The sequence below is a fragment of the Hyaena hyaena genome, unplaced genomic scaffold, assembly GCF_003009895.1.
Source record: "Hyaena hyaena isolate Hyena2069 unplaced genomic scaffold, ASM300989v1 scaffold_21, whole genome shotgun sequence".
NCBI classification, from domain to species: Eukaryota; Metazoa; Chordata; class Mammalia; order Carnivora; family Hyaenidae; genus Hyaena; species Hyaena hyaena.
Genome location: NW_024080653.1, coordinates 2,172,321 through 2,198,351, shown reverse-complemented (window position 1 = coordinate 2,198,351; position 26,031 = coordinate 2,172,321). Strand labels below are relative to the sequence as shown.

Below are 26,031 nucleotides of genomic sequence, written 5' to 3'. Positions count from 1 at the left end.
TAAGGGCTCAGCTCCTGGCCACCAGCAGCGGCCCAAGCCCACGGCCCCTTCTCCTGACTGCCCGCTCGGCATCTAGCGCCGCGTCCTTGCAACAACCCTCAAGGCACAAAGCTGCCTGGAGTTCGGGAAAGGGGACTTGGCTGGGAGCCCTCACAGCTCAGACCGCTCACAACGTCGCCACCGGACACACGGTGTATACAAAACGCAAGCGCTCTTGCTTCCACACCAAACGTTGACAGCAAGAAGGGAATAGAAATGTGCCTTCTCCTCACTCCACTTGACCTCCGAAAATGGGCAAATTCCTTAAAATCTAAATAACCAAAGCTCAATCAGGAAAAAAGAGAAATGAAACCAGCCCTATGTAATCATTAAATCACCTAAACCCAAGAGTCAAAAATCTTGACCTTAACAGGAAAGGCCTCCTACATGCCCCTCATCCCTGCACTAAGTGGTATCTGGAAATCAGGCGGCCTGGTCTCCTTCCAAGCACAGGGGCCCTGAGAGATGCCTGCCCTGCAGTGTAGACATGTGCCGCCACAAAAGGTTTAGGGGAAAAAATAAAAAGCAATCAACAACCTAAAGACAAAGACCAGAAAAGCATTTGATTTCCCTAAACTACATTCTATTCAGAAGGCCGGCCAAAGAGCTCCTCCTTGGGGAGAGCAGCCGTCGCCGCGGAGGGCGCACCTCGTGCGGGGCTCCCTTGAAGACGCTGGCAGACTGGTAGATGGTCTCGGTGCACAGCTTGAGGTCCTCGTTTTCCAGCTCCTCCGCCGTCCTGTACAGAGACTTGGGCACCAGTCCGCCCTCGGGCACTTCACACTGGAAATACAAACACAGCAATAAAAGCCACGTGCAGACACAGGAACCCCCGGGCACTGTGCCGGCAAGGGCCACGTCCCAGCAAGCTCGGCTCCTCCGGGCTGCTCAGGAAGTGGAAAACACTGGCAAGGTCATACTCTTCTGCAGGACTTAGCAAACTAATTTTTAAGAACCTCTTCAACACGTGTCTTACTTTAAATAAATGAGAACAAGCGGAAGCTGATTTAGCACAGAATTTACACTAATATTTATGAGGCACTGACCTCAATTTCTAAAGCTGGTTTACGTAAGAACCACAAGCATTTACACTGCCCTGTAAGAGGCAATGATACATTCAGAAAAGCTGGATTCTCAGCAACGACAGGCATTTCTTCATTACGTGCAGTTACCGTGAGGATACACATAACCAGCGAGGAGAGCGTCGTGTCTGACCTGTGTCAGGGGATTGGCCCACAACACCAGATGAAAAACAACAAAGGAGAGTTTCTTCTGAATCCACTGCAAACAGGCTAAGTTGAATGAGAATCTGTATTCCATACATTTCCTAGCTGAGCCTGAGAGAATGATCGGGACTCAGGCTCACAGCACCTCAGCACGTGTCGCAGCACAGGCCCCAGGAGGCAAGGACACAGGGAACCCACACGACGGTCTCCAGCCAGCAGGCAGCGAGCCTGGAGACCTGTCCCAGCACGGCGTCCTGTTAGGGGCATCGGACGGCCGCGCGCAGGGATGCGCAGGGCGTGGGGGTGCAGGAGGGCCCAGAGCACGGGCGCCGGAGACCGGACGCTTGGACGAAGGGGGACTCTCGGCACAGTGGTCATGGCACGGTGCTCAGTGCCTGACAAACACGGTCCGATCTGCCAGGAGCTGGGACCCCCTCGGCTCCAGCTCACAACAGAAGGAGCGGCCACTTGGGACCGTTCTCACAGGCAGCATGAGGCGTTTGTGGGATGCTGCACGCCTGACCTCCCAGCTCAAAGTCACGGCACCTGGGAAGGAGGGCCCTGTAGCTCACCGGCCCCTCCCACTGCACCGTGACGCTGCCTGCAGCGCACGACCGACGATACCTGAAAGCTGAATCTGAACGCTCCTCTACCTGCCCGGAAAGATTCCTCCAGAAGCCCAGCTCGTTAGCTAATAAATACGCGTGTCAAACCCAGTGGGTACATATCTGAAACGGGTAACTTTATTCACCATGAGGATGACCAAGATCCTCCTCTAACAAGAGCCGGATCCCCCTCCGGCATCAGCTGTCACTTCAGGAAGCCACCTGGGCCTCCACAGGTCTCCTTCACCCTCGGGTCACCCTCTGGGGGCTCTCAGGGCCTCAAGGACCCTCGTCACAGTTCAGGGCACACAAGTGGAGGTGTCTGGCTGATAATCGAGCAGCTCAATGTATTAAAAAACCCCGATTACAGAAGAGAAGTGGTTCTCTTAGTGTGTCCCCTTCGACATGTTGTCCTGATTACTGTCTGGGGGGACATCTTGGAGAATCATCCGGAGGTAAGTGTTTTTATAAAATGCACAACCCCCTCGCCCCACCCCCGATGGTTAAATCTGATCCACACAAAGCTGAGTGAATAAAGCAAGCTACAATCACATTAGAGTCTAAAACAAATCCTCATCAGTACTTAACGATGAAGAAGCGTGCGTGTTATCAACAATGACCTCCGTGGTTCTATTTAGTTCAACCCGGGGTCAGAGAAATGTCAGCCAAAAAAAAAAAAAGAAAAAGAAAAACAAAAGAAAGACAGTAACCCAAACTAAAGGTTCTGAAAATCATTTGTACCCACCAACACCCCCCCCCCCCCGTAAAGCAGCCAAACACAGAACTACTTGCCTAAATACATACCATGCACTCCCCGCTCAGAAAATCTGGAATAATCTCTTTATCAATGTAATCCAGCAGGCCGCCAGGACCCTGATAGTCGTTTCCTGCGTAAATCAGGAATTTCCTTCTCGTGTTGTCGTCGATGAATGGGCTCACCTGTAGGTAATGAGAGACGACCATGGCTTAACGACTAAGACGGCAATGTGACCGTATGAGCGGGCGGTGGGGGTGGAGTCGGGGAGGGGGTCTGACGGGACACTCGGGAACTCTTTCTTCCCTTAAACGGCTGAGAAGCCGTGGATCTTTCCACGTTTGTTTTGTTACTTCCTAACCAGTCAGCGCTAACGGTCAGGGATGCACGCGTGTGTGGAGCACGCCCACCTGCCTTCCAAGTGGCTCTTCGCTTCTGCGAAAGGGCGTCCAGACCTACCAGAGTCCAGAGGACGGGAAACACCCTGGGGGCGCGGAGAATGAGGAGGCGGCCGAGCGTCTCGGGGTAGTTGGCCTCCACCACCTCTATGATGCGCAGCAGGGCCTTGACGCCGGGCCGCCACAGGTGCCGCATGTTCAGGCCCTCCAGGTCCACCAGGCAGGTCCACGAACTGCAGGCGAGCAGACAGGCGGGCGACTCACCAGGCGGCCCGCTCGCCAACCACGTCCTAAGCTACTGCTATTGTTTCTGCTTTTTGATCTCGGAAAACGGTCCTTTGTATACATTTCTGAGAATATACCAGTGTCTAAAACCTAAAGTGTTACAGCCGTATTTCTATCTGCTTACAGAAAGGACACAGGCTCAGGGTGGCAGGACCCGCCCCCCAAGCAGCAAAGCGTCCCCGGCTTGCCGATCACAGCCTCACCTGGGCGCGCTCGTGACCAGCAAACAAGGTGACGTGCTGCGCGTGACACCCTGAGCCACCTGTGCTGACCCAACAGGGCACAGGGCTGGCTTTCTAAGGCGCGCTGTGATGAATCACAATACACTCCTCTTTCGCAGGCATCCACCGAGTCCGGCCCAGCCTCAGGAGCCGAGAACACGGCAGGGACAGAAATCCCTGGAAACCCCCTCCTGTCACGGTGGAACTCACATTCCAGTTAAGCTGTGCCCCTGCTAGTGTCAGCCCCTGCACCACCGCACAGTCCCAGAATGGTCTAGAAATACGGAGCAACTTCTTTGCACCCCCGGGGCTCCCAAGGACCACGCAGCCTAACCAGACAGGCTGACCCACCCGGAGGGAGGGGACAGCAATGCCCTGGGGTCGGGAGTGACAAAACCCAGCACCCCCGCCCCTCCCAGAGGACCATATTACGTGGCTGTCCATCTTCTACTTCGGGAACACTGCGGAAAGCAGGCTACTATTTAGATTGGGGTCTAAAAATCTAAAAGCCTACAAATCAAACCAGATTTTGGTCCTAAAAGTCAACTAGAAGTATTTAATTCATATTCTCAAGAAGCCGGAAGGGAAAACAAAACCAACACCCACCTGATGGGTCGACCAAAGACTTTTGTGTTTTCTTCACACCGTCTCAGCCCCTCTTCGTTTATGGAGAGAACCTATGATTAAAAGGGCCATAAAAAGCCCCACAATGAGTCTAAGTAACGCCACTGTGACAAGCTAGGAAACAAAGTGACAACAGCACAGCCCATTTTAGGCAAGCGTGTCAACCCAGAGAGTCACCCATTTAGATGTTCTGACACACGCGTACGCACAAAACCATGCCTGACAAGGACTCTCTCTCTCCACAGAGGACGAGCACGTCCTGTGGGAGAAGGTGACAGCCACGTCCCGTGAGAGCAGGGCTAGGTGTCACCGGATGGGCGGGGAGGGTGTGCCCTGCTGACCTGTCTCTGGAACCCGCGCATCTGGGGTAGGGGGAGGCAGCTGCGAGCGGGGGATGCTCTACCCCGCTCGGAAATCCACGAGGAAGGGCAGGGTGAGAGCGGGCCTGCTGCGCGGCTAAGGGGACTCGGATTTGGATTCACAAACATTCCCCTAGAGACACAGTCCATCCATGTCTTTATGTGCGCGCAGGTGTACATGCGGCCAGGCGTGCGTGCACGTGTAAGCACTCACAGAGTGGCAGGGCCAGCACAATACACAGCAGATATTCGAAGACAACGGGACTATAGATTTGTCTTTGAAGTTTTTGTCTGAAGAGTGCCTGGGCTTCAGCTCAGGTCATGATCTCGTGGTCCATGGGCTCACGCCCCACGTCGGGCTCTGTGCTGACAGCTCAGAGCCTGGAGCCTGCTTCACATTCTGTGTCTCCCTCTCTCTCTGACCCTCCCCTGCTCACAGTCTGTCTCTCTTTCTCTCTCAGAAATAAACATCTAAAAAATTTTTTTATAAAGTTTTCATTTGTTCTTCAGCTTAAGGACAACACTCTTCCCCCAACTGCCCACACTGTAGGGCTGATGGGGACGTGGGGGGGTGGGGGGGACGGAGTCCAGGGGGGCAGGAGGGAAGCATTTCTAATAGTTCAGATGGGAGAGGTCAACCCCCGCCCCCGCCCCCAAAAGGCCGTGCCGGGGAAAGAATTACCATGAAGAGGTCTGACCTGAGACACATCTCGAAACGAGAGGAGAGGGGAGGGACCAATTCAGTGGAAAGAGAGGGCTCCAGCTCGGCCCCCAGAGGCCCTGACGAGTGGAGTGGCTGTAATGATTTTCTGCTCACGTTTTCCTGTGGACAATATCCTAACTTCTGTGCCCTCTTCTGAAATGCTACAAACATACTAAGAGATTTCCGTTCCTAAGTGCAAAAGCGCTCTGCGCTGGCCCCGAAGGACAGCTGCGACGTGGCCCCTGCGCTGGCTGAGGAGGGGAAGGAAGGGAGCAGCGGGCGCCCGGAGGCACTTACGTATCGCAGCAGGGCCTCCTCCCCGAGGGCCCGCACCAGACCCTTGGTGTCCATCTGTCCCAGCCTGAGCACGTAGAGCGGCCGCCCGTCTACGGGGAGGAAGGAGAGCATCATCAGCGCCGGGCCCGCCGAGAGGCCAACCATGCAACTGGGGGAACCTCAACGAGGGGCGAGCTCTCCCGCCGAGAAGCCACAGTGGGCTGTGTGTGTAGGGGGACCCCCCAAACCGCCGCCCCGGGTCTGGGGTGCCCTGTGGAACCCAGCCTCTGTCCGGCCCCCCATCTAACCGCCAGCAGGGACCGGGCTCGGCCTCCCCAAACCACCAGGAGCTTGAACAGATCCGCCGTTCAACGGCAGGGGAACCTCAGAACAGCCACGCCTTTTTCGTGAAGATGGAATATTTTAAATTTCTTATTCTTCAGGGAAAAAATGCTTTCGTTTCATGGACTGTCAAATGTTAACATCTTGATTTTTTTTTTTAAAGTCAGCTTCCCTGGATTCCCACCCAAAGGATCAAGGAAAACAAGGACTTCCAGGAAATCTTCACATTCACACCAACCAGCACACGTGGGCTCTGGGTGTTCACAGCCCGGGGGTCTAACGGATGGAGCCTGAGAGGGACCTCACGGCTCTGCGGACGCCCTGTCACAAGCCAGCCGCACAGCCGCAGCCACAGTGTGGGTCTCAGGGGCCACGGCGGGTCCCCGAGCCACAGACTCTGTACGTTCTAGACCCTGACGCTTGTTACCACAGGGGAGCGGGGGAAGGGACGGGAATGAACCCGCTCCCGACCAGCCCCGCAGACCTGCCTTCTGTGGTCCACGGGGGGCCGGCACACTCCTCTGACAGAGGGCCCGACTCCTCCTTGTGTTTATTACCTGGTGAACCTCATTCACCGCCTACAGGGATCTGGCTCTAGACTGTTCTACTTAAGACAAAAAGGTCTCTGCGCTCCCAGTGTTGTTGAGGAAGATTTCTCACAAGTGTCTCCCAACGCCTATAAAATACATTAATGTTTTACCACCACGCTTTAGTCTTTGAAGGGTCAGCAGACAGAATAAATAGACGTTTCTAGTAAAAACTAAGGAAGCTATAATCAATATGGAAGAGTACGAGAGAGACGACGTCTGGAAAACAGACGCATCCGGGCTGTTCTGTTTGGGAAGAACCAGCTGCGAGGGAGGGCAGGCCAGGGCCGCCCCGTGCCCTCTCCGCGTCTGCGACCCGTTGTGTCTGCCGCCCGCCCTGAGCCAGGGCACACGCGCACGCCTCTGGTGATGCCAGCAGCTCGGCACGTACGTAAAACGGCCGAAGCGAACTGTGCACACTCAAATCCCGCTTCGTTTCAGGGGAACCACTTCCTGAGCTGGGTTTTGCTTCCTCCCTAACACAGCTGCAGGTCCTCACTGTTATGATGCAGAAAACCTGGCTGCACGTTTCTACAGATATGGCAGGGGTTCCAGTCACCAGAAAGCCCCTTTCCCAGCACCGTGCTTCTGAAAAAACTGCCGTCAAAGTCACGGTTTTAAGATCAGCCAAAACAGGGGCGCCTGGGGGGCTCAGTCCATGATCTCACAGTGCGTGGGTTCGAGCCTCGCGTCGGGCTCTGTGCTGACTGCCAGCTCGGAGCCTGGAACCTGTTTCGGATTCTGTGTCTCCCTCTCTCTCTGACCCGCCCCTGCTCATGCTGTCTCTCTCAGAAAAAAGAAAACATTTTAAAAAATTAAATAAATAAATAAAATCAGTCAAAACAAAGGCCATGCGACTGAGAAAGGAGGTGAGGAAACTTGGCGGCTGACGGGGGTGACAAGTGGGCGGGGGGGGGGAAGGAGCGGACAGCCCGCGCCTGTGCTCCTCAGGGGCGCAGAGCAGGGGTGGGGGTTGAGGGGGGAGCTCCCGAGCGGGTGGGGAGTGCGGGGCTGGCCGCGAGAACGGGAGCCCCTCTGCCAGGCGAGGGCGGGAGGGATCACCCACAGGCCCTTTGGCCCCGAAGCGCCCGGGCGGCCTGCGCACCTCTGTCGTGATGGTGCCAGCCCCCCGCGTAGTAGTCGTGCAGGACCTGGGGGGGGGTCCAGGTATCCAGGATGTAGTCCACCTGGTGCTGCTTCCGCCAGGTCAACGACTGGCACATGATCTCCCTGGCTTTGTCGATGTTGAAGTCCCGGGCACGTAAGAACCGAAGGATGTGCTCATCTTTCGGGATCTGTGAAGAGAGTAAGCTGTTTTTAAGCAACATTAAAAGCTACTAAGGGAAGAAAACCAAGTTACTAGGGGAAGAGAACTCTACAACTCACTACAACTCACAGTGCGTCCAGAAGGAATTGCACTATGGCACTCAATCAGCCGTTACTAAAAAGCCCCCCTCAGTGCGTTAGAAGATCACTACCGCTAACCTGAATCATCTTGCCAGAACTCTATTTTAGCGTCTGCAAAGCAGAGCGAAGGCATAAATCATCTGTTAAACATCAAACGCCTCGGCTTGCTGGCCTGATTTATGACTGTGATCTGCGTGCACTTTTCCGTATTACACTTGAACAAAAGTCAGAACACCGAAGTGTTGGTCTTGGTGGCAGTGGTGATGGTGTTCCTAACACACAGCAACCTTCTCTGGAATCAGCTATAGGACAAGTCAGCTCCTCCGAATGACAAACAAGGCCAAGACCGCGTCTGAGTCTTATCCGGCCCAGCCGTCTTCCTCCACAGCTACAACCTCGCTGACGCATACCACTGGTACACGGGAGGGGGTGGAGGGTAGGGAAGGGGGAGCCTTCTGAACACCCCACCGCTGGAAGGGTAACTCAAGGCACTGAGAAGGCACTGACGTCACTCAGAAAGGACCAGCATCACACGGATGCAGTAAAGAACATTCTAGAATGAAGGTCCTGGCTTCAAACCTTCACGCCAGCACTTCCTCAGTGGAAGACCTCGGGCAAGTTACTTCACTGCTCTCTGCCTCCGTTTCCGCATATGTACAACGGGGTGGGGGCGAATATCCCCATCTCAGAGGATGCTGGGAGGGTCTAATAAAGATCGTGAGAGTGTCCACCACATGGTAAGCGCACAGCCAACGGCAGCCAGCCATGTTAGGGCAGCCGTGCTCCCGGTCAGTGCCACTCAGCAGCCCTCAGGCTCATAGGCTCTGGTAACCAAGGCCAGCAGAGATCAGCGTAGGCCGGCTCCTCACAATGCCCAGCTTCCCTTCACTAAGTGATGCCAGTAACTAGCGGGACACCCCCAATGTGCCTGTGCTCACTTCTGGTCCCCCGTCAGCATGAGGCTGATTAGAAAAACCTGATTCCTTATAAGGCTAAACCTAAAATTTTACCAAAAGCCTCAAAACTGAAATTCAAACATTTCTGATTTTGGGATAATCCACGAACTCCTTCCAAAGCTTGTGAAAATTAAAATGTCTGAATATCTAGAATATAACATTGCTTTATAATTTAACATGCAATTTTTTCAAAGATTTTTTCTTTTTACTTCTAAATTTTTTAATGATATTTATTTGTGTGTGTGTGTGTGTGTGTGTGTGTGAGAGAGAGAGAGAGAGAGAGAGAGAGACAGCATGAGTGGGGGAGGGGCAGAGAGAAGGAGACACAGAATCCGACACAGGCTCCAGCCTCTGAGCTGTCAGCACAGAGCCTGGCACGGGGCTTGAACCCAGGAACCTCGAGGTCATGCCCTGAGCTGGAGTCAGACACTTCACGGAGCCACCCAGGCGCCCCTAGAGATTTTATTCTTAAGTGATCTCTGCACCCAACCCAACGTGGGGCTCACACCCACAGCCCTGAGATCACGAGCCACTGGCTCCACTGACTGAGCCAGCCAGGCGCCCCACATGTTAACAGTCTCTAAGTGGGACCTTCTCCGGTAAACAGGAAATCCAACGGCATCTCCAGAGAAGGGCATGGCGACCTGGACTGGGGTGCCACTGGAGAAACCCAGTCCTGCGCCCCTGGGACTGGAGGGGCCGCCCCAGCTCTGGCAATGGGACATGCAGCCCGGGTGACAGTGGGCCCACAGCTCCACGGGCGGCCCCACCGCACATGGGAGGGGAGGGGGGCTCACCTTGCCCTTGTGGGTCTCCTGGAGCCACTGGCGGAGGCGGATCAGGCAGCTCTCCTGCAGCGGCGTCAGGTCCCCCAGGTACCTCTTGATGTAGTCGGCATCCAGCTTGTCTGGAACAGAAGTCACATGACGACACTTACAATGAAGAACGCCGGAACCTGAAGGCTCCCAGTCGTTCTGCTCCGCAAAGGGCGGTCCTCCTGTCGCAGGACTGAACGACGCCGCGGGGACAGCGGGGACAGCCGGCCCCCCCGGAGCCCCTCGGTGAGCGCCTGTACGACCCAGTCCCTGAGCGGCCGCAGCCCCACCTCCCGACTCCGTCTATTCCCTGGGCGGCCTCGGGTCACTCTATCTGCACAACCTCAGGACCACTCAGGATGCAAGAAAAGCGATCACAGACTTCAGTGACTGTGTCAACTCAAACTTACACAAAGAAGACCTACGTGATGGCAAACCGTGGGATAGAACAGCAAGTGCACTTGACCCTGTTCCGCGCGCAGCTGCTGTGCTTAAGAATACGAGAAATCAGGGGCGCCTGGGTGGCTTAGTCGGTTAAGCGTCCGACTTTCGCTTAGGTCATGATCTCGCGGTTCGTGGGTTCGAGCCCCACATCGGGCTCTGTGCTGACAGCTTAGAGCCTGAAGCCTGTTTCGGATTCTGTGTCTCCCTCTCTCTCTGACCCTCCCCTGCTCACGCTGTCTCTCTCTCTCCTAGAAATAAATAAAAATATTTAAAAAAAAAAAAAAGAATACAAGAAATCTTCTTCGGGCTGAGGTACCATGAATACAGCGAACATTCACATGGGGGAAAATTCAACGTGTCCCCAAACCAATTAAAGTATCTGCCACCTGCTGCCTACCGGAGGGTTAAGAAATGGCAGTGTGGCTGCAGAGAGGATGCACGGGAAGGGAAATACCAATACCTGAATGAAACCTAGGAGTGGCCGACTTTTCTTGTGTGCTTTTACAACGACGGCACCCGGAGGAAAGAGAGGTGCGCATGCGTGTGTGTGTGTGTGCACGTGAAAGGAGCACAGCACAGCGACCACGAGCAGGCCCCAGAGCCACCTCATGCAGCCCGAGCCCCCCACCAACTAGCCGCTCGGCCCTGCAAGTCCCTTGGTTCCTCCGGGCCTCAAGGAACCCAGATGTAAAATGACAGTAATGAGCATTTCCTACCTAAGAGGACCATTTTTTTAAAAAAATATTTTTTATTTATTTCTGAGAAAGAGAGATAGCATGAACAGGGGAGGGTCAGAGAGAGAGGGAGATACAGAATCCGAAATAGGCTCCAGGCTCTGAGCTGTCAGCACAGAGCCCAACACGGGGCTCGAACCCACGAACTGTGAGATCATGACCTGAGCTGAAGTCGGACGCTCAACCGACTAAGCCACCCAGGTGCCCCTAAAAGGACCATTTTTAAGTGAGTAAATACAAAGCGCTTAGAACAGGGCACAGAGCGAGCCTCAAGTACCTGATAAGGCTACAGCTGCGTTAAAAGGATCAGCTGCTACCTTTCAATCAAAATAAATGAAAAACATTTCCTGGTTTCAATAAAAGAATGTGATAGAACTCTTCCTGCCCATTGAAGGAAACTTTTCTTCGTTCTAAAAAAAAAAAAAAAAAGAACAAAAAAACTACAGCGTGTTACCTAAGCCAGAGGAAAAGGGACAGTAACGAAATGATACGTCCATGTCCCAAGAAGGCGAGAAGAGGCCGAGTGGCCGAGTAGCCGGAGGGAAAGGCCCCCGCCCAACCCCGGCCCCGCTCCCGGGACGCCGCGTCCTTCACACCCACCGTCGGGGGTCCCCGCGGCCGGCTCGGGCGGCGCGCTGGGGCCGCTGAGGGCCTCGCCGCCCAGCCCCTCCGCCTGGGCGGCATCCGGGACAGCGGTGGCCGGGGACACGGCCTGCTTCCTACAGGCGGACGGCATCTCTGAAGAGGGAGCAGTGGAAGGCGGAGTCCAGCGGGGCACGAACGTTATGCCTTCTTCTTCCAACTGACGAAGATAGTACTCAATGATTTCTTTCCCCTTGAAAACAAAACCAATTTGAAGGGCAGTATATTTTCAACATTCAAATTATTCACCTTCCCCCCCTATCGATTTTTAAAACACTAACAAAACCTGAATTGCCATAGAAGCTATCTATGAAAAGAAAAACCAAATGTCTTTGTGTTCTGGTGTTTTATAATTATTTTACTTCCTCTTTTCCAAAAGTCTAGGAAGTAACATCTAAAAAGATGGAATTTTTTTATGACTAATTAAGACACCAATTTATCACACTTATACTCAATCTGTGCTTTGTGTCTCGATCCAAGTTCCTTCCAACAGCCCGAAAATAAAGAAGGCCTTCAAAACGCACTCACGATCTCACACGGATGCTCTCAAAACCAAAACCCCACGCCAGCGCTAGGCAGCAGCGTGAGAATGAGGAGTTTTCCACAGAAGGGAAGCCTAAAAACCCAAGGCCCGGGGACCCCCAGGATCCCCAGCAAGCATCTCCCCCCGCGGCTCCTCCTGCCCACAGACCCCGAGGTGGCAGCTGGGGGCGCCGCCAGCCGTCGGCCCCCACCCCACCCTCCCCACCCCAATCTCCCAACGATCCTCAGCAGAGGGCGCCGAGGCCGGAGGCCACCCGGTCCCCCTTGTGTCATTGGAACCAGTGGTGTCTGACTCCTGTGCGACCCTTCCCCGCCCCGGAACGCAAGGCCCGGGGTAAAGTCAGAGCATGTCCTTGTCACGAAATGGCCAGGATCCCTGACGGGCCCGTTTCCAGCCTTCTGAAAACACTGCCGGCCACAAACAGCTCAGAGGCCCCGCCTCCCCTTTTCCACAAAGCCCCAAGCTGGACTCACTTTCTTAATGTTGCTGGTATACTGTTTCATCGCAATTTTTTCCACCGTACTTTCAAAACCAAAGAAAGATTTAATATCTAAACTTGCAGACTGTTCAAAACAGGTCCAATCTTCATTTTCAGGGTGAACCTGCAGAGAAACAAGAAATCGCTCCCATTAACTACGCTGACAACTGACAACAGCATCTGTCTGCTCCTCAATCAACCAGGAGCCAAAGGAAAACACTCTACTAGTCATGTTATTGTCATGAAAGCAGCAGATGGAAAAATTACACAGGGAGGTTCAAAAATCAAAAGACCTAAATATTTGTAAAATACTCCAGGAAAAAAAAAAAAACACTAAAAATGACTGTTAAAAGGAGAGCTCCATGTTCACTCTTGGTTCGCTCATTCGCCGTTATTTCCGGAGCAGTGCTCTCCATCGTAAACAAGACAAAGATCCCTGCTTTATGCAGCGTAGAGTCTGGAGGGGAGACAGCCGATTAGCCATGAACAGAAGAGGTAAGAAATTTAAGACAAGCACTAAGGGAAAAAGGAAAAGCTGGAGCAGGTTAATGAACGGGGGGGGGGGGGGGGGGGGGGGGGGGGGGGGGGGGGGGGGGGGGGGGGGGGGGGGGGGGGGGGGGGCAGCAGAATTGAACAGGGCGTTGAGCTGGTTTCCTCCAGAAGGGCGCACGTGAGCAGAGCACCGTGAGCACGGACTGAAGGAGTGTGGGCTGGAGCCCAGCAGGGGCCTGGGGGCTCAGCGCTCCCGGCAGAGGGCGCCCTTGGAGCAGAGGTCCATAGGGGGAACAGAAGAGGGTGTGCAGGCGTGTGCACAAGGCAGGCGGGACAGCAGATGTGTGAGGAGAGGAAAGTGCAGGGCCCTGTAAGCCGCTGGGAGGCCTCTGGGCATCTCGTCTTCGAGAAATGCAGGAACGCTGCAGAAAGTATATGATCTGATATACTTTATTTAAATTTTTAATGTTTATTTATCTTTGTGAGAGAGCGAGCGAGCAAGCAGGGGAGGGGTAGAGAGAGAGAGGGAGACACAGATTCCGAAGCAGGCTCCAGGCTCTGAGCTGTCAGCACAGAGCCCGATGGCGGGGCTCAAACCCACGAACTGTGAGATTGAGACCTGAGCCGAAGTCAGACGCTCAACCAAGTGAGCCCCCTAGGCGGCCCTGATCTGACGTACTTTAAATGGATCACTTTGGATTCAGCGCTAAGGGTATGCTGGAGGACGGCAAGGAAGAAGCAGAGAGCCCCTGCTAGATGATTCTAGTAATGTGGTAACAAGTGAGGAACGGCGACGGCAGACCAGCCTGCTCCAGAGGTAGGCAGCACAGGCAACCTCCAGTCTCCCAGAGTCCGCACTCGGCCCCATCGCTTCCGCGAAAGCCTGGCATCTGCCCCCGTCCCGGCTAACCATAAGAAATCTGAAGAGAATTTCCTCTTTTAGGAAAACAGGTGACCGTGAAAACAGCAGTCACCATTTGTTTTGCACAAGCCATTATACGAAGCCAGCTCATGCCCCAAGCAGTGAGGGTGGCACCAAGCTCCCCCCACCCTCGGGCCCCCTCCCCTGGGAGCCTCAAGACGCCCGGGCTTAGAACTGGGTCTGTGGGCATGTGGGCTTCATCTCCACTGAGTCCGTGCATCTGTTAGCAAGACGTGCCCTACGGCGCCAGAAACACCGAAGACGTTATGCCTTGAACACACGAATGCTCAAAGGCCTTTCCGTATAAACTCACAACTGCTGCTCTGCTTTGCCCCGTTTCCAGCGTGTGAAACGCTTCACGGGAGCGCTCTGCTTTCAGGGACTCCGGGTCCTTCCTGCACACTTCTGAAGTGTCCGAGTGGAGCCGGAAAGGACGGGCAAGAGCAAGGGAGTATTTCTAAACAAACCAAGGCCTCACTGGGCCACCTTAACGGCCACAAGAGTGTGGCCCGTCCCACTGACCGCACCCCCCGGAGCGAGTGGCAGTCCGTGGTAAAGACGAGGCAGTGCACAGTCTAGAGCGACGGCCCGTGGTTCCCAGCAGCCCAGGCCCGCATCCCCGTGCCCCCACCCCTGGGGGGGTCACTCACAGAGTAGCAGCAGTGTTCGCGGATGATGACCCGGTTAGAGAACGTTTCGTTATGGGCTTCGATGTGCAAGGTGCGCTCCCGAGAATTCAGGGAGTTTTTCTGGACAAAATATACGTAATCGACTCCTGCGATCTTTAAAGAAAATAAAGAGAAAACGGACGTATTAATGACGCCAAGCGCAACAGAGGTTGTGCGTGTTAAGTTGGCCAGGCTCGGGGACGCCTGACATGTCCCCACGGGTACCTTCTTCAGCAGCCTTGGTGCATCTATGTCCAGCTTACAGCGCCTTTCTGTAATGTGAATGGCCCCGTCTTCACTCTTGAACTCGTTCACGGTGTCGCTGTCCACAAACATCGGAATCAAGGGGCACGTAGGAAACCTCCTTTCGTAGGCCTGCAATACATTAAAAAAAAAAAAAGGGAATTGAATAAAGATGCAAGCATCTCCCGGGGCGCCGGGGTGGCTCAGTCGGTGAAGCAGCCAACTCTTGATCGCTGGGCCGCACTCTGGGCATGAAGCCTCCTTTAAAAAACCCCCCACACAGCATCTCCTCACACACATCCGCGCGTTACCGCAGGGCCATCTTTGTCTTTACGTCATAAGCTTTCATTAAAAAGAAAAAGAGGTTCTGTGTTAAAGATTGGAAGACTCAGTGCAGTAACGATGTCAAGTCCTCCCACATGGTTATAGAGGTTTAACATAATTCCTATCAAAACTTCAGCAGGGTTTACTATTTTTTATGTTATAGACAAGATTATTTAAAAATGTATATGGAGGGGCACCCGGGTGGGCTCAGTCAGTTGCGCATCCAACTCTTGATCTCGGCTCAGGATATGATCTCCCGGCTCAGGAATGCGAGCCCCGCGTCCGGCTCTGTGCTGACGGTGCGGAGCCTGCTTGGGATTCTCTCTCTCCCTCTCTCTCTCTGCCCCTCCCCAGCCTGTGCTCTCGCTCTCTCTCAAAATAAATAAACTTTAAAAAATAAAACAAAGTTTACATGGAAAGGCAGAAGAACTGCAACAGCTAAAACAATCCTGAACAAAAGGACTCAGTTGGGAGGAATCACTCGACGCAGGGGCGGGACTGGTGCCGGCTGCACGGCCGCGGGGACCCAGGCGATGCGCTACTGGCCGCGGACAGACGCGGAGGCCAACGGACGGAGAGCCGTGAACTGACCCACACGAATATGCCCAAAGTGCAAGAGCAATTCAACGGAAGGAGACTTTCTGTCCAGCAAATCTTACTGGAGAACCTGCACACCAACGGGGGAAAAATGGACCTCAACCCGAACGCCACACCGTATACAAAAATTAGCTCAAAATGGACCGCGGACTTAACTTTCTCGGACAATCGGACAATCGTAGAAATGCAGAAGGATTAGCGGTTGCCTGGGGCAGGGGAGGTGGCTGTGACTGTCAGAGGGTAACAAGAAAGACACTTGGAAAACGCGGAGCATCTTCACTGCATCAAGGTCTACACCCTGGTCATGAGGACGTACCAGCGTCTCCCAAAATGTTATGGGGGAGGGGTAAAGAGCAGGTGGGAGCCCTCCGTGTCATTCCTCGTGAATAGCGTATTATTAATACATCACGAATCCGCAATAATCTCAAATTAAAAATCTGGGAAACAAAAGCTTCACTTGCTGTAAAATTCACCCAAAGTTTTGGAAAACGCACTCAGGCACCAATTTCGTTTACGGCGTAGCGAGTGCGTGGTGACCTGTGAGGACAACGCCGCCACCGACCCGGGTGAACTGACACTAAAACCTAAGCCGTCCCGCGGCCGGCCCCCGGGGCTGCAGGGACAGGAACCCGTGGCGGCCGGATGGCAAGCGTCTGGGCTCTAAGAAGGAGCCTGAGAAGGAGGCTGGGACCGGGACCGGGACTCTGGGGATGTGATGTTCCTACTGAAGTGACACATGTCACTCCGCCACCCGCTGTCCTAGAAATGGGGGTGGGAGGCTGACCTCCCCCCTTAAATGAATCACAGCAAGCACGGGTCTGAGGGGAAATGTACGCTGTTGAGAAGCACGGGCTGCCCGGTGTGACCTCTGACAAGGAGCCAGCCGTTCCGGAGCCCCCCCCCCCGCGCCGTCCTAAGACGCTCCCTCTCGCACAGAAGCGTCCTGATGTTGCCTGCGCACAGACCTGACGTCTGACGAGAGTACCCAGCTCACAGGGGCTGGAGCATGCGGGCAGCCTATTTTTTTTTGTATTTAAAAAAATTTTTTTTAATATTTCTTTTTTACAGAGAGAAAGAGGCAGAAGAGAAAGAGGGAGGGGCGGGGTGGGGGGGGACAGAGGATCCAAAGTGGACTCCGTGCTGACAGCAGCGAGCCCGGCGCGGGGCCTGAGCTCACGAACCGTGAGACCCACACGAGCCCGAGTCGGACGCCCCCGCCAGGCGGCCTACTGGTCGTCCCGCTCTAAGCGCCCGCGAAGCGCCGGCACGCCACCGGGCGACGCGAGTGTGCAAACCTGCAGCTGCGCTCTGCCGTCTCTGTGAGGCACCACGCCAGGCAGTGTGGGAGGCGGTGGAAAGCGAAACACACGGGTGAGGAAGGGGAGTCGGGGTCATACACGCGTGTCCTAAGCCTGAGCGAGTGCCACACAGGTGTAAGGAGAAAGAGAACACCCTGAGCTGTGGAGAGATGGTGGTCTGGGAAGGCTTCATGGAAGAGGAGGCATTTACACTGGGCCTCAAAGCCCAGAGGGTGTGTTTACAGTCAGCAAGGAGGGGAGAGATTTCTAGGAATGAGAACCCAGAAGCGTGGCCTCAGGGTAATGTGGAGGTGCGAGCAGGGACCCAAAGCCGGGCGGAGGGACGGTGGCCTGCGGTGGCACCAAGACAAGGGATGTCCCTGCTGAGCACAGCCCACGTGGTCACCCCCTGAGGGCACGGCAGGGGCGGAAGCCAACAGAAGGCCGGCTGTCCTGGGGCAGACCTGCCTCACAGGGGGGTGGGGAAGGAGGGAAGTCTACCACGTGACCAGAGTCGCCTTTTCAGAAAATTAGTGACAGTCATGCGCAGGGTGGTCTGGAAGAGAGCCCGACATGGTGACCAATTACAATTGCTTTTTAATTGTCTTTATTTGGGGGGTTGAAAACAGCCTTCCTATTTATCTACTCCCCTCTCCTCTTAAATACTTTCTACATCCCATTACCACGATAATCTTAATAAATCACACAGTATTCGTCTCTCAATGCGTTTTAAATAAACAACATTTAAGGAGTTTATCAAATAGCTCATGCGGCGCCTGGGGGGCTCCATCAGTCAAGCGTCCAACTTTGGCTCCAGTCATGATCTCGTGCTCCGTGGGTTCGAGCCCCACGTCGGGCTCTGTGCTGACAGCTGGGAGCCTGGAGCCTCCCTCGGATTCTGTGTCTCCTTCTCTCTCTGCCCCTCCCCTGCTTATTTATATGTGCTCGGGCTCGCTCACTCTCTCAGAAATGAACATTAAAAAAAAATAATCTTACTAGATAAACCAATGAATCCAGCTTTCTGTTTCTGTGCTCCCTTACCTGGGCCACTCTTTCACAGATAGATAAGGTTCACGAATCCTGCATATCGCTGGCACAGAAAAGCCTCACTTTCTAGAAGATTATAGAAAAGGAAGACTGCAAATCGCTGACAAAACTTTAGTCTCCGAAACTGCTTACGCAGGGACATCCGAGCCCAGGTTTCCAGCACAAACTAGCATCTACAAAGCTGCTACGGCCTCTGAAAAACAGAAGCATTCCAATCGTTTTAGAAACATGAACGCACATTCTGGTTTTGCCCGCAGGAAGGGCCTAGAAGCAACGACCCCTCAGCAGTCACAGGAAACGGCATCCAGAGCTCGGCCGCTGAGTACCGCCCGCGGCCGGACAGGAGAGCGTGCACTGTCAAGAGATGGCTGGTTACTAGTCGGGAGGGAAAGGTCACGGTGAATCTGAAGTACTTACCCGAAGTAAGGATGTGCTCGGCGACCAAGGGGGGCACGTCACAAGGACACAAGAACTGGCCAGAAGGGGATTCCCCCCCCTCCCCCCCCCCCGCCCCGTCCTGGGATCACTTGAGCACCAGGAAAAGAGCGATACTCAAGAAAAACGGGCAGGGGAGGAGCTCTTACGGACAAATGTCACCTAATAACCACAAGAGCAAACACCGCCGTTAGAAAACCACAAATCTGCAATGGCAGGTTTACAGTGACGGCTCAGCTGAGGCTCGACACGGGGCACGGTCGCGGAAGAGATGGCGCGGTCTCCCTTCGCCCCGCGTGTTGTCAGGTACAGATATCCAATCTGTCCCTTTCTAATGGAAAGATCTAGCAGACACCACCTCAGGCCAAGAACTTAACTTGGGACCACCAAGGGGACAACCCGACGAGCAGCCGTGACAACGAAGCCACGCACGACCCACGCACACCTCACAACAGGAAGGGGCAAAACAATCGAGCCAAGTCCAAGTCACGGGGTGCCGCGCACCACCACTGGCCCGGACTCTTAGAAAATGAAAAAGGATACTGTCTTGAAAGATGGACAGAAAAAGCGGAGAATGAAGGCAATTAGAGAGACAGGCGAGGCTGCCCTGGCTCTCTGGCTGGAATGAAAATAGCTCTAAAGAATATTTAGAGGAACGTGAGCGTGCATCACACACTAAACACCACCATTCTGTCGGTGTGACGGCCCGTGGCTGTGAGAACGAGGACCCTTAAGTAGCATTTCTATTCTTGGGCAATAACGCTGTGGAGCGTAGGGCAAAAGTGTGGTGACATACACAGCGTCTTTCACACAGGCTGCACGACCTCTGCTGTGTGTGCGTGTGTGCGTGTGCGTGTGTATGCATGCAAGATAAGGCAAATGTATTCATTTCTCTAAGTGGAAATGTATACGGGTGTTCACTAGACTTCACCAACTTCTTTAAACGTGGAAATTTCTCAAGGTAGAAAACTGGGGACGCTAGCGACAGAAGGGGACTTCGCAGGGAAGGGCCGTGTGGACACGAGCAGGGCTCTTGCACGGAACTGGTCGAGGACGACCTTGTCGGTCTCACCCATGAAAACGTACAAAGGTCCAGGCCAGGGCAGAAGGCTGGGCGAGTGGTCCCCGGGGGCCTGGATGGCACCCCCCCCCGGCCCAGCCACTGGGGCTCTGGGGGCGACGTGGGCCCAGGGAGCCCCAGCTGCTGGCTCTTCTTGGGGAGACAGCGACCTGGATTTCCACGTGCGGCTCCCCTGTTTTGGAGACCTCGTCCATGCCCACGAGCCCACGTCAGCAGGCCTTCGGACCCCCCCCCCCACATCCATCTCTCCAGAACTGAGCAGGAGCCCAGGCTTCAGCCCTCAGCGGGTTCAAACCACCGCCTGGGGCGAACCACAGGAATTTCCCAACGTCTTATTTTTCACCAACTATTGCAATATTATGTCCCTTCCTAATCACAGTCGGCATGTACCAAGCACAAAAATCAAGAAAGACTGAACAACACTAAATATTCCAGAAGGAATGTGTCCAGCGTGAGAGAGAAATGTTCTTCCATGTCCTCTCTTAAAAGGAAAATTTACTTTCGAGGGAGGAGTAACGATTATAATCACTGGCTCACTCTTTCTGTTTAACACAGCCATTGTTTCAATAACAAAAACAAAAGCAGGGCCTTACCCACTCGCCCTGCGAGGAAAGCGGCCTCCCGGGTGACTGGCTGCCTCCCGCCTTCCTACACCCACGCTTCATCTTTCAGAAGGCATTTCTGAGCCTGAAATTTGGGAGCCTGGCAACAGTACTTTGAGTTTTTAACCAAACTTTGAATGCAATTTTGAGATATTAAAAGCCTGTACCGTGCTAAAGAAAACCGTATTTTAGTGAAGACATGTCAACTTGAGAAGCAATGAGCTTAGCAGTGCATTCTGCCAGGAAAGCCCGTTTAAAAGAAATTCAGTGTCAAGAATCTACCTTCAAATTGAACTCTGTTCATACACAACTTAGCCAACAGACTAAGCCAGCTGCTCCCCGCACCGCTCGGATGCTCCGTGGCACTGGACGTGACCATCAACTCACGCAGATACAGATCTGGTTCTATTCTACGCATGGAGGGGCCGCCGCATGAGGCGCTACGTTGGGATCAGAGAACATGGCCGTGGGGGACACGGGGACAGGGCTCCTTCAAAGAAGGGCACAGAAACACGTACTGTGTACAACGATGACAAGGCAGGGAGGAGGTGACAAACGTCAACGAACCGCACTGACAATAAGAGGGCTTCGACAGTCAGGGCGGGCGCCGGATGGGTGGCGAAGGGCTTTCCTGAGAAGCGTGTGCAGCAGGGAACATTCCCCGCGGGGGGTGGGGCGCGAAACCACAGGGACGCAGAGCGCGGACAAACCCCGGAGCAGCCGCTGGGACCGCTGGGACCTGCAGATGTGACGTCAGCTTTCTCAGAAGCTGCTTCAGGCACAGGACCGGCTCCAGAAAGAGCTTCCAGCACCTGGTCTGCCGCTGAGGCTCCCAAGCATACAAATAATAGCTCAGCCAACTGCAGATATTACAAGTGTCGACTGCCCGAGGGACCTGGGGGCCCCGACACTGCGTTTGGTCACAACTCAGTTCTTTACGGGCTCCTGAATTCCACCTCCACTCTTACAAGACGAACGGACTTCTATCTGGTCCGCTAGTAAAGCGAGGTTCCAAATCCCACGCTACTTGGGAATCAATGTGTTCATTTTTTTAACTTTATTTACTTATTTTTGAGAGAGAGGAACAGCGCGGGTAGGGGAGTGGCAGAGAGAGAGAGAGAGAATCCCAGGCAGGCTCTGCACCGTCAGCACGGAGCCCGATGCGGGGCTCGAACCCACGAAACCGTGAGATCACGACCTGAGCCAAAACAGAGAGTCGGGATGCTCAACCGACTGAGCCACTCAGGCGCCCCCATGTGTAAATTCTTAACAAGGTATTTATTAAAAACTTAAGTTTTTGAAAATCTGAGTCCTTTTAAAGGAGACCTATAACCCAGTCAGTTGTGGTACACTTCATCCAAATTCTTCGTGACAACCCAGTCAGGTCAGCGACTTTCAAACGAGTTCAAGACCACGAGCAGACTGACCGGGGTAACAGGGTACAGAGCACCGTCGGGGGCAAGCGCCGGATTTACAGCAAAGTCCCTCCCCCAGTCACCGGTCCTCCGGGAGCCCCACAGGCCAAGTCCCAACAGACGGGGACGGCCCCGGCAAGAGCACACAAGAGCACACGCGGCTTCTCCTAGAGCTAAAGAGAAGCGTGTGACACTCTGGCAGACCCCCGGCCGTCTCCCTCTGACCTCAAACCCACCTGACACGTAAGCCAGGCCCTTCAGCTTAGACAGCCTCCAATTCCAGGGCTCTGAGGACACACTGTCTCCGCGTGACACTGGTGTGGAGGAGGCGTGAGTCCGGCCCGTGGGGCCGTGAGCTCTCAGACAGGGCACTGTGACAGACGCCGACGGGCTCCCTCTTCTAGGACCTTCTCCGTGGAGCACGGCCGCGCTGAGCGGAAGCACAAGCGCAGCAGAAGCGCACGTGGTGGGTGCGCGGCTCCCACACGTTGGGCCACGGCGTCCCTCCGTCCCACAGCCGCCCTCGCGGCCGCCACCATGGCTGCCCCCACGGCCGTGTTTCCTCGCGACAAAGGAGCCGGGTCAGTGCGCTCCCCGCCAGCCCCAGGGGAGCCTGGGGCTCATTCACACGTCTGCTCCTCTGCTCCCACACGGCTGTGTCCATGGGCAGAAAAACCTCGGAATTTCTCCCACAATCCCCCGATTTTCGGTTGGACCGCAGGACATGGTGCCACTGGGGCGGCGGGCCGCTGCCAAGGAGAGGCCACCTGTGTCCCCTGCCCTGTCACCGGCCTGCAGACGACCAGAGGCGGTGACGGCGGCACCAGCGTAAAAGGCCTGGTAGAAATTACCCACAGAATCAAAGGACGTCACGTGTAAAACGTTTTCGCTCCGGAGGTCGCTGCCCTCACCGAGCCGCACGATGGTGTTTTTAAGTAGGGCCCCAAACCACACAGCAGTAGGGCTTTCCCGGCCTCTTCACAATTCAGGGGAGCGAGGCCCAGACCGTGCCTGACCCCGCCGCTCCGTCCCAGCGCGAGCGGGAGCCCTGGCGGCGGCCCCTCTGGAAGAGTAACGGGAATTCACCCTCCGCGAACTTCTGTCTCGCCCAGGGTTTTCTACCACAAGCGTCCCAGCCCTCTGCGTCCTAGACCAAGGAACCACGCGTGCGTGACAACGGAGCAGCGACAAAGGAGCAGGTGCAGGAGCAGGTGCGGGAGGGGGAGGGGCGGGCAGAGCGCAGCAGCAGGTGACCACGCCGAGTCCTGTCCCACGGCCCCAGGCCCCGCCCCTGGCCACGGCGGAGAACCGCGGAGCCGCTATCCCGGAGGGAGCCGGCAGGGCCCCGGGTTAGAACCGCTGCTGTAAGAACAAAACACGCAAGACAACAAAGAACTGTCCTTACAAGAAAAATAATCAATCACCCGAATCTATTTAAAAATGAGCATGTTCGGGGAGGGAGGCGGCGCCTGGGGGGCTCAGGGGGTAGAACAAGTGACTCCGGACCTCAGGGACTGAGTTCCAGTCCGATGCCGGGCACAGAGCTTACTTGGCTGAATCAAAGGCACCGAGCACGACAGTTTCGGGTGCTCCTGACCGAAGACAAACATGAAACCATTCCTCCTCTCCATGCGGTGTGCAAGCAGCTGCACCGCTACACCCCTGATTTAGGAAGGTCTTCTAGAATGTTCTACCTTATGGTACTTGTAACATATTCCTTTTCAAGAATTTCTGGGCAAGACTACGTGGAAACCTTTGTTAACACAATTTAATAGACTGACAGAGATTCCTGAGCTTTCAGATAAAATTCAAAGAACGATCTACATGCTTGATAGACCGTATCTTCTGCTTTTAGCCTAGATTAGGCGGCCAAGGCCTCATGTGCTCGCGTGTTACATTTCTGCAGGAGCTCGAGACTGACACCGGACAACAGCCCGGGGTGATGTCAGTTTGTTTACAGTCTTGAAGATAATCAATGATGACATTTCTGCCTGGCTGATCTGGGAACGTTTGTCCTTAGGCACCATCACATGGTGCCTGATGTCAGGGGTTTCCAAACGTCCCTTGGCAGCACCCTTGATGATTCAGTGACTTTTCCACGGTGCCCCAAAGCCAGAAGAAATACTGGTTATTATTAGGTCCAAACAACTTCAAAAACATTTGTGTCCTCATAACTTAGTAACCATCTGAAACAATAATCTGCTTAAGTCAAGGGAAAACACGTCTTTGTTTCATTCCTACGTGACCAGTATTACTTGTGAGGAGGACACTTGGGTGCCACCGAGGCTTGCAATCACACGGGACACTTCTACTCTCTCTTCCTGTGGCCCCCGATTTCTCGTGTGGCACTAGCTGTTTAGCACGGCAACCAGCGAACACCCAGCTCCACAAGGATGCGACACCACGAAAAGGATGCAGTGTGATCTAATCTTGACACGTGAGCTACTGTGCGCGCGCGAGTTTGCACAACGTCCAAGAAATGTTGACTACCGAGCGTGTTTCCTCAAAAATTAAAAAATATCCAACAGCGCCGTGGTGCCTCATAACAGTGAGGGAACTGCGGCTCCAATTGCTTTAAAGTTTGTTTTTTTTTAATGTTTATTTTTGAGAGAGAGAGACAGAGCGTGAGCGGGGAAGGGGCAGAGACAGAGGGAGACACAGAATCCAAAGCAGCTCCAGGCTCGGAGCTGTCAGCACAGAGCCCCGCGTGGGGCTCAAACCCATGAACCATGAGATCAAGACCGGAGTCGAAGTCCGATGCCTAACAGACTGAGCCCCCCAGGCCCCTCTGGCTCCAAGTGCTCTAAATGTTACTCATTTGTTCAAAAGCTCTTCTGCCTGCATAAAGAGGCGGTTTTCAAAATCTAAACAAATGTGCTTCAATCCAATTGATTTTCTACCATCAAACTTTCTCTCCCAAACAAACGGTCCAGTGTCCTAGTAAGTTTCCAACTTCTGCACAGGGACCTCAGAGAATCAGAGAGAGGGGTGAGCGAGCTTCTGTAGGAAGTGAAGGGCCAGGAAACAAATACTTTCAGCTTCATGGGCCAGGCAGCCTCTGTCGCCAATACTCAACTCTGCTTCTGTGGGACAGAGAATACGCGAACGAGCGCGGCTGTGTTCCAATAGCTGTGTTTACAGACACCAGAAACTGAATTTCATGTGCTTTTTCACCTGTCGTGAAATATTCTTCTTTGGAATTTTCCCTAACCATTAAAAAATATAAAAACTAAATATATATATTATTTATACACATTTACATGCATCATCTGTACGATCCAGGCATAAAAGCTAAGCGCTGGCATGCAAAGCCAAGCAGCAGGGCACGGTCCCCCAGCCCTCGTCTAGGAGATGAGCTCTAACACATAATTATTTTCTCACAGAAATGCAAGAGCTCTTTAAAATGACAATCAGTCAAAATCACAAAGGACAAAACCCTTTAAATAAAACAGAAAGAAGTGTGAAGCCATGAAGGGTCACCTCATATACTTTACATGTATTTCCCTGACCTGTTCTCCACGAGACGACGGGATTCCAACAAATACACACCTAACTTACATACACAAGTCTGACTACACCTTTCACCCAAAACGGGAGTGGGGGGTAGGGGGGATGAGGGAATGCATTTGAAGAATGACGACAACACCCACCATTGCACTCAATGCGCACAGACCAGCGGTCACTGAACCTGCAGCCACTAACCACGTGCGGCTGTTTAAAAGGTAAGTAACTTTAAAACATTCGGTTCCTCAGCCTCACTGGCCACATTTCAAGTTCAAGAAATTACTATGACATTCTTGGCTGATTCACAAGGAACAAACACTGTGACCTAACAACTACACGCCTCTGTCCCAGTTCAGGCCCCAAAACGAGTGCACGGCCACGGCGGACCCGAAAGAGTAAGTCTTAGGATGAATGTCTTCTTTCCTCGAAACCGAGGGTCAGTCATACTTCCCGGTGAGCTAATTATACTGGTCTGACTTTCGAATCTGTTTTAACTCGGCCTTGTTACTTAAAGCCTTTTGTCTGGACGCAGAATGAGGCTGCATCACCTATTTAAAGATCTCTGGCATCAGAGGGAATTTTTTAGAAAACAGGCAGCCTCTGAACACACACACCAATCGCAAAGGTAACTTAGGGTAAACAAGGTTCATTCCTTCCAGGCCGGCGCAGGGATGCGGGCAGCCCCTGTGAGGCGGTCCCCCTCCCCCAGCACAACCCCCCCACCTCGCTCTACCCTCCTCGCCCCCCTCACGGTCTGAGTCCCACATCCAGTTGTGTTTTCTGCCTAGAATAGAACTTTGGCAACTGTGTTCTGTTTTCCTTTTTGCTGACAGCCTGAAAAGTATGCCTTTGTTTTCTGGCTTACAAATATGAATCCAGATTTTAAAATAAACTACAGGAGCAATAAAAAATAAAAATAATAACAATAAAGTAAATTAATCTTGATTCGAACAGATCCAAAATC

At 53.8% G+C, this 26,031-nt stretch overlaps 1 protein-coding gene across 4 annotated transcripts in view; it reads right to left on the bottom strand.

Moving 5' to 3' along the window:
• Positions 1–26,031, bottom strand: part of SEC14L1 (SEC14 like lipid binding 1) — a 53,395-nt gene that overhangs the window by 3,851 nt on the left and 23,513 nt on the right. For all 4 annotated transcript variants that reach the window (XR_005527419.1, XM_039226364.1, XM_039226365.1 and 1 more), the window contains 11 exons: positions 14,747–14,896; positions 14,504–14,635; positions 12,435–12,563; positions 11,376–11,610; positions 9,580–9,689; positions 7,525–7,714; positions 5,512–5,600; positions 4,135–4,205; positions 3,084–3,255; positions 2,675–2,809; positions 688–822 (listed from right to left, as the gene is read on the bottom strand). Coding sequence is in view for 3 of the 4 variants with exons in the window: in XM_039226364.1 (XP_039082295.1) it covers positions 688–822; positions 2,675–2,809; positions 3,084–3,255; positions 4,135–4,205; positions 5,512–5,600; positions 7,525–7,714; positions 9,580–9,689; positions 11,376–11,610; positions 12,435–12,563; positions 14,504–14,635; positions 14,747–14,896 (1,548 nt within the window). In the remaining variant the exon portion in view is untranslated. The remainder of the gene's footprint in view (positions 1–687; positions 823–2,674; positions 2,810–3,083; positions 3,256–4,134; positions 4,206–5,511; positions 5,601–7,524; positions 7,715–9,579; positions 9,690–11,375; positions 11,611–12,434; positions 12,564–14,503; positions 14,636–14,746; positions 14,897–26,031) is intronic.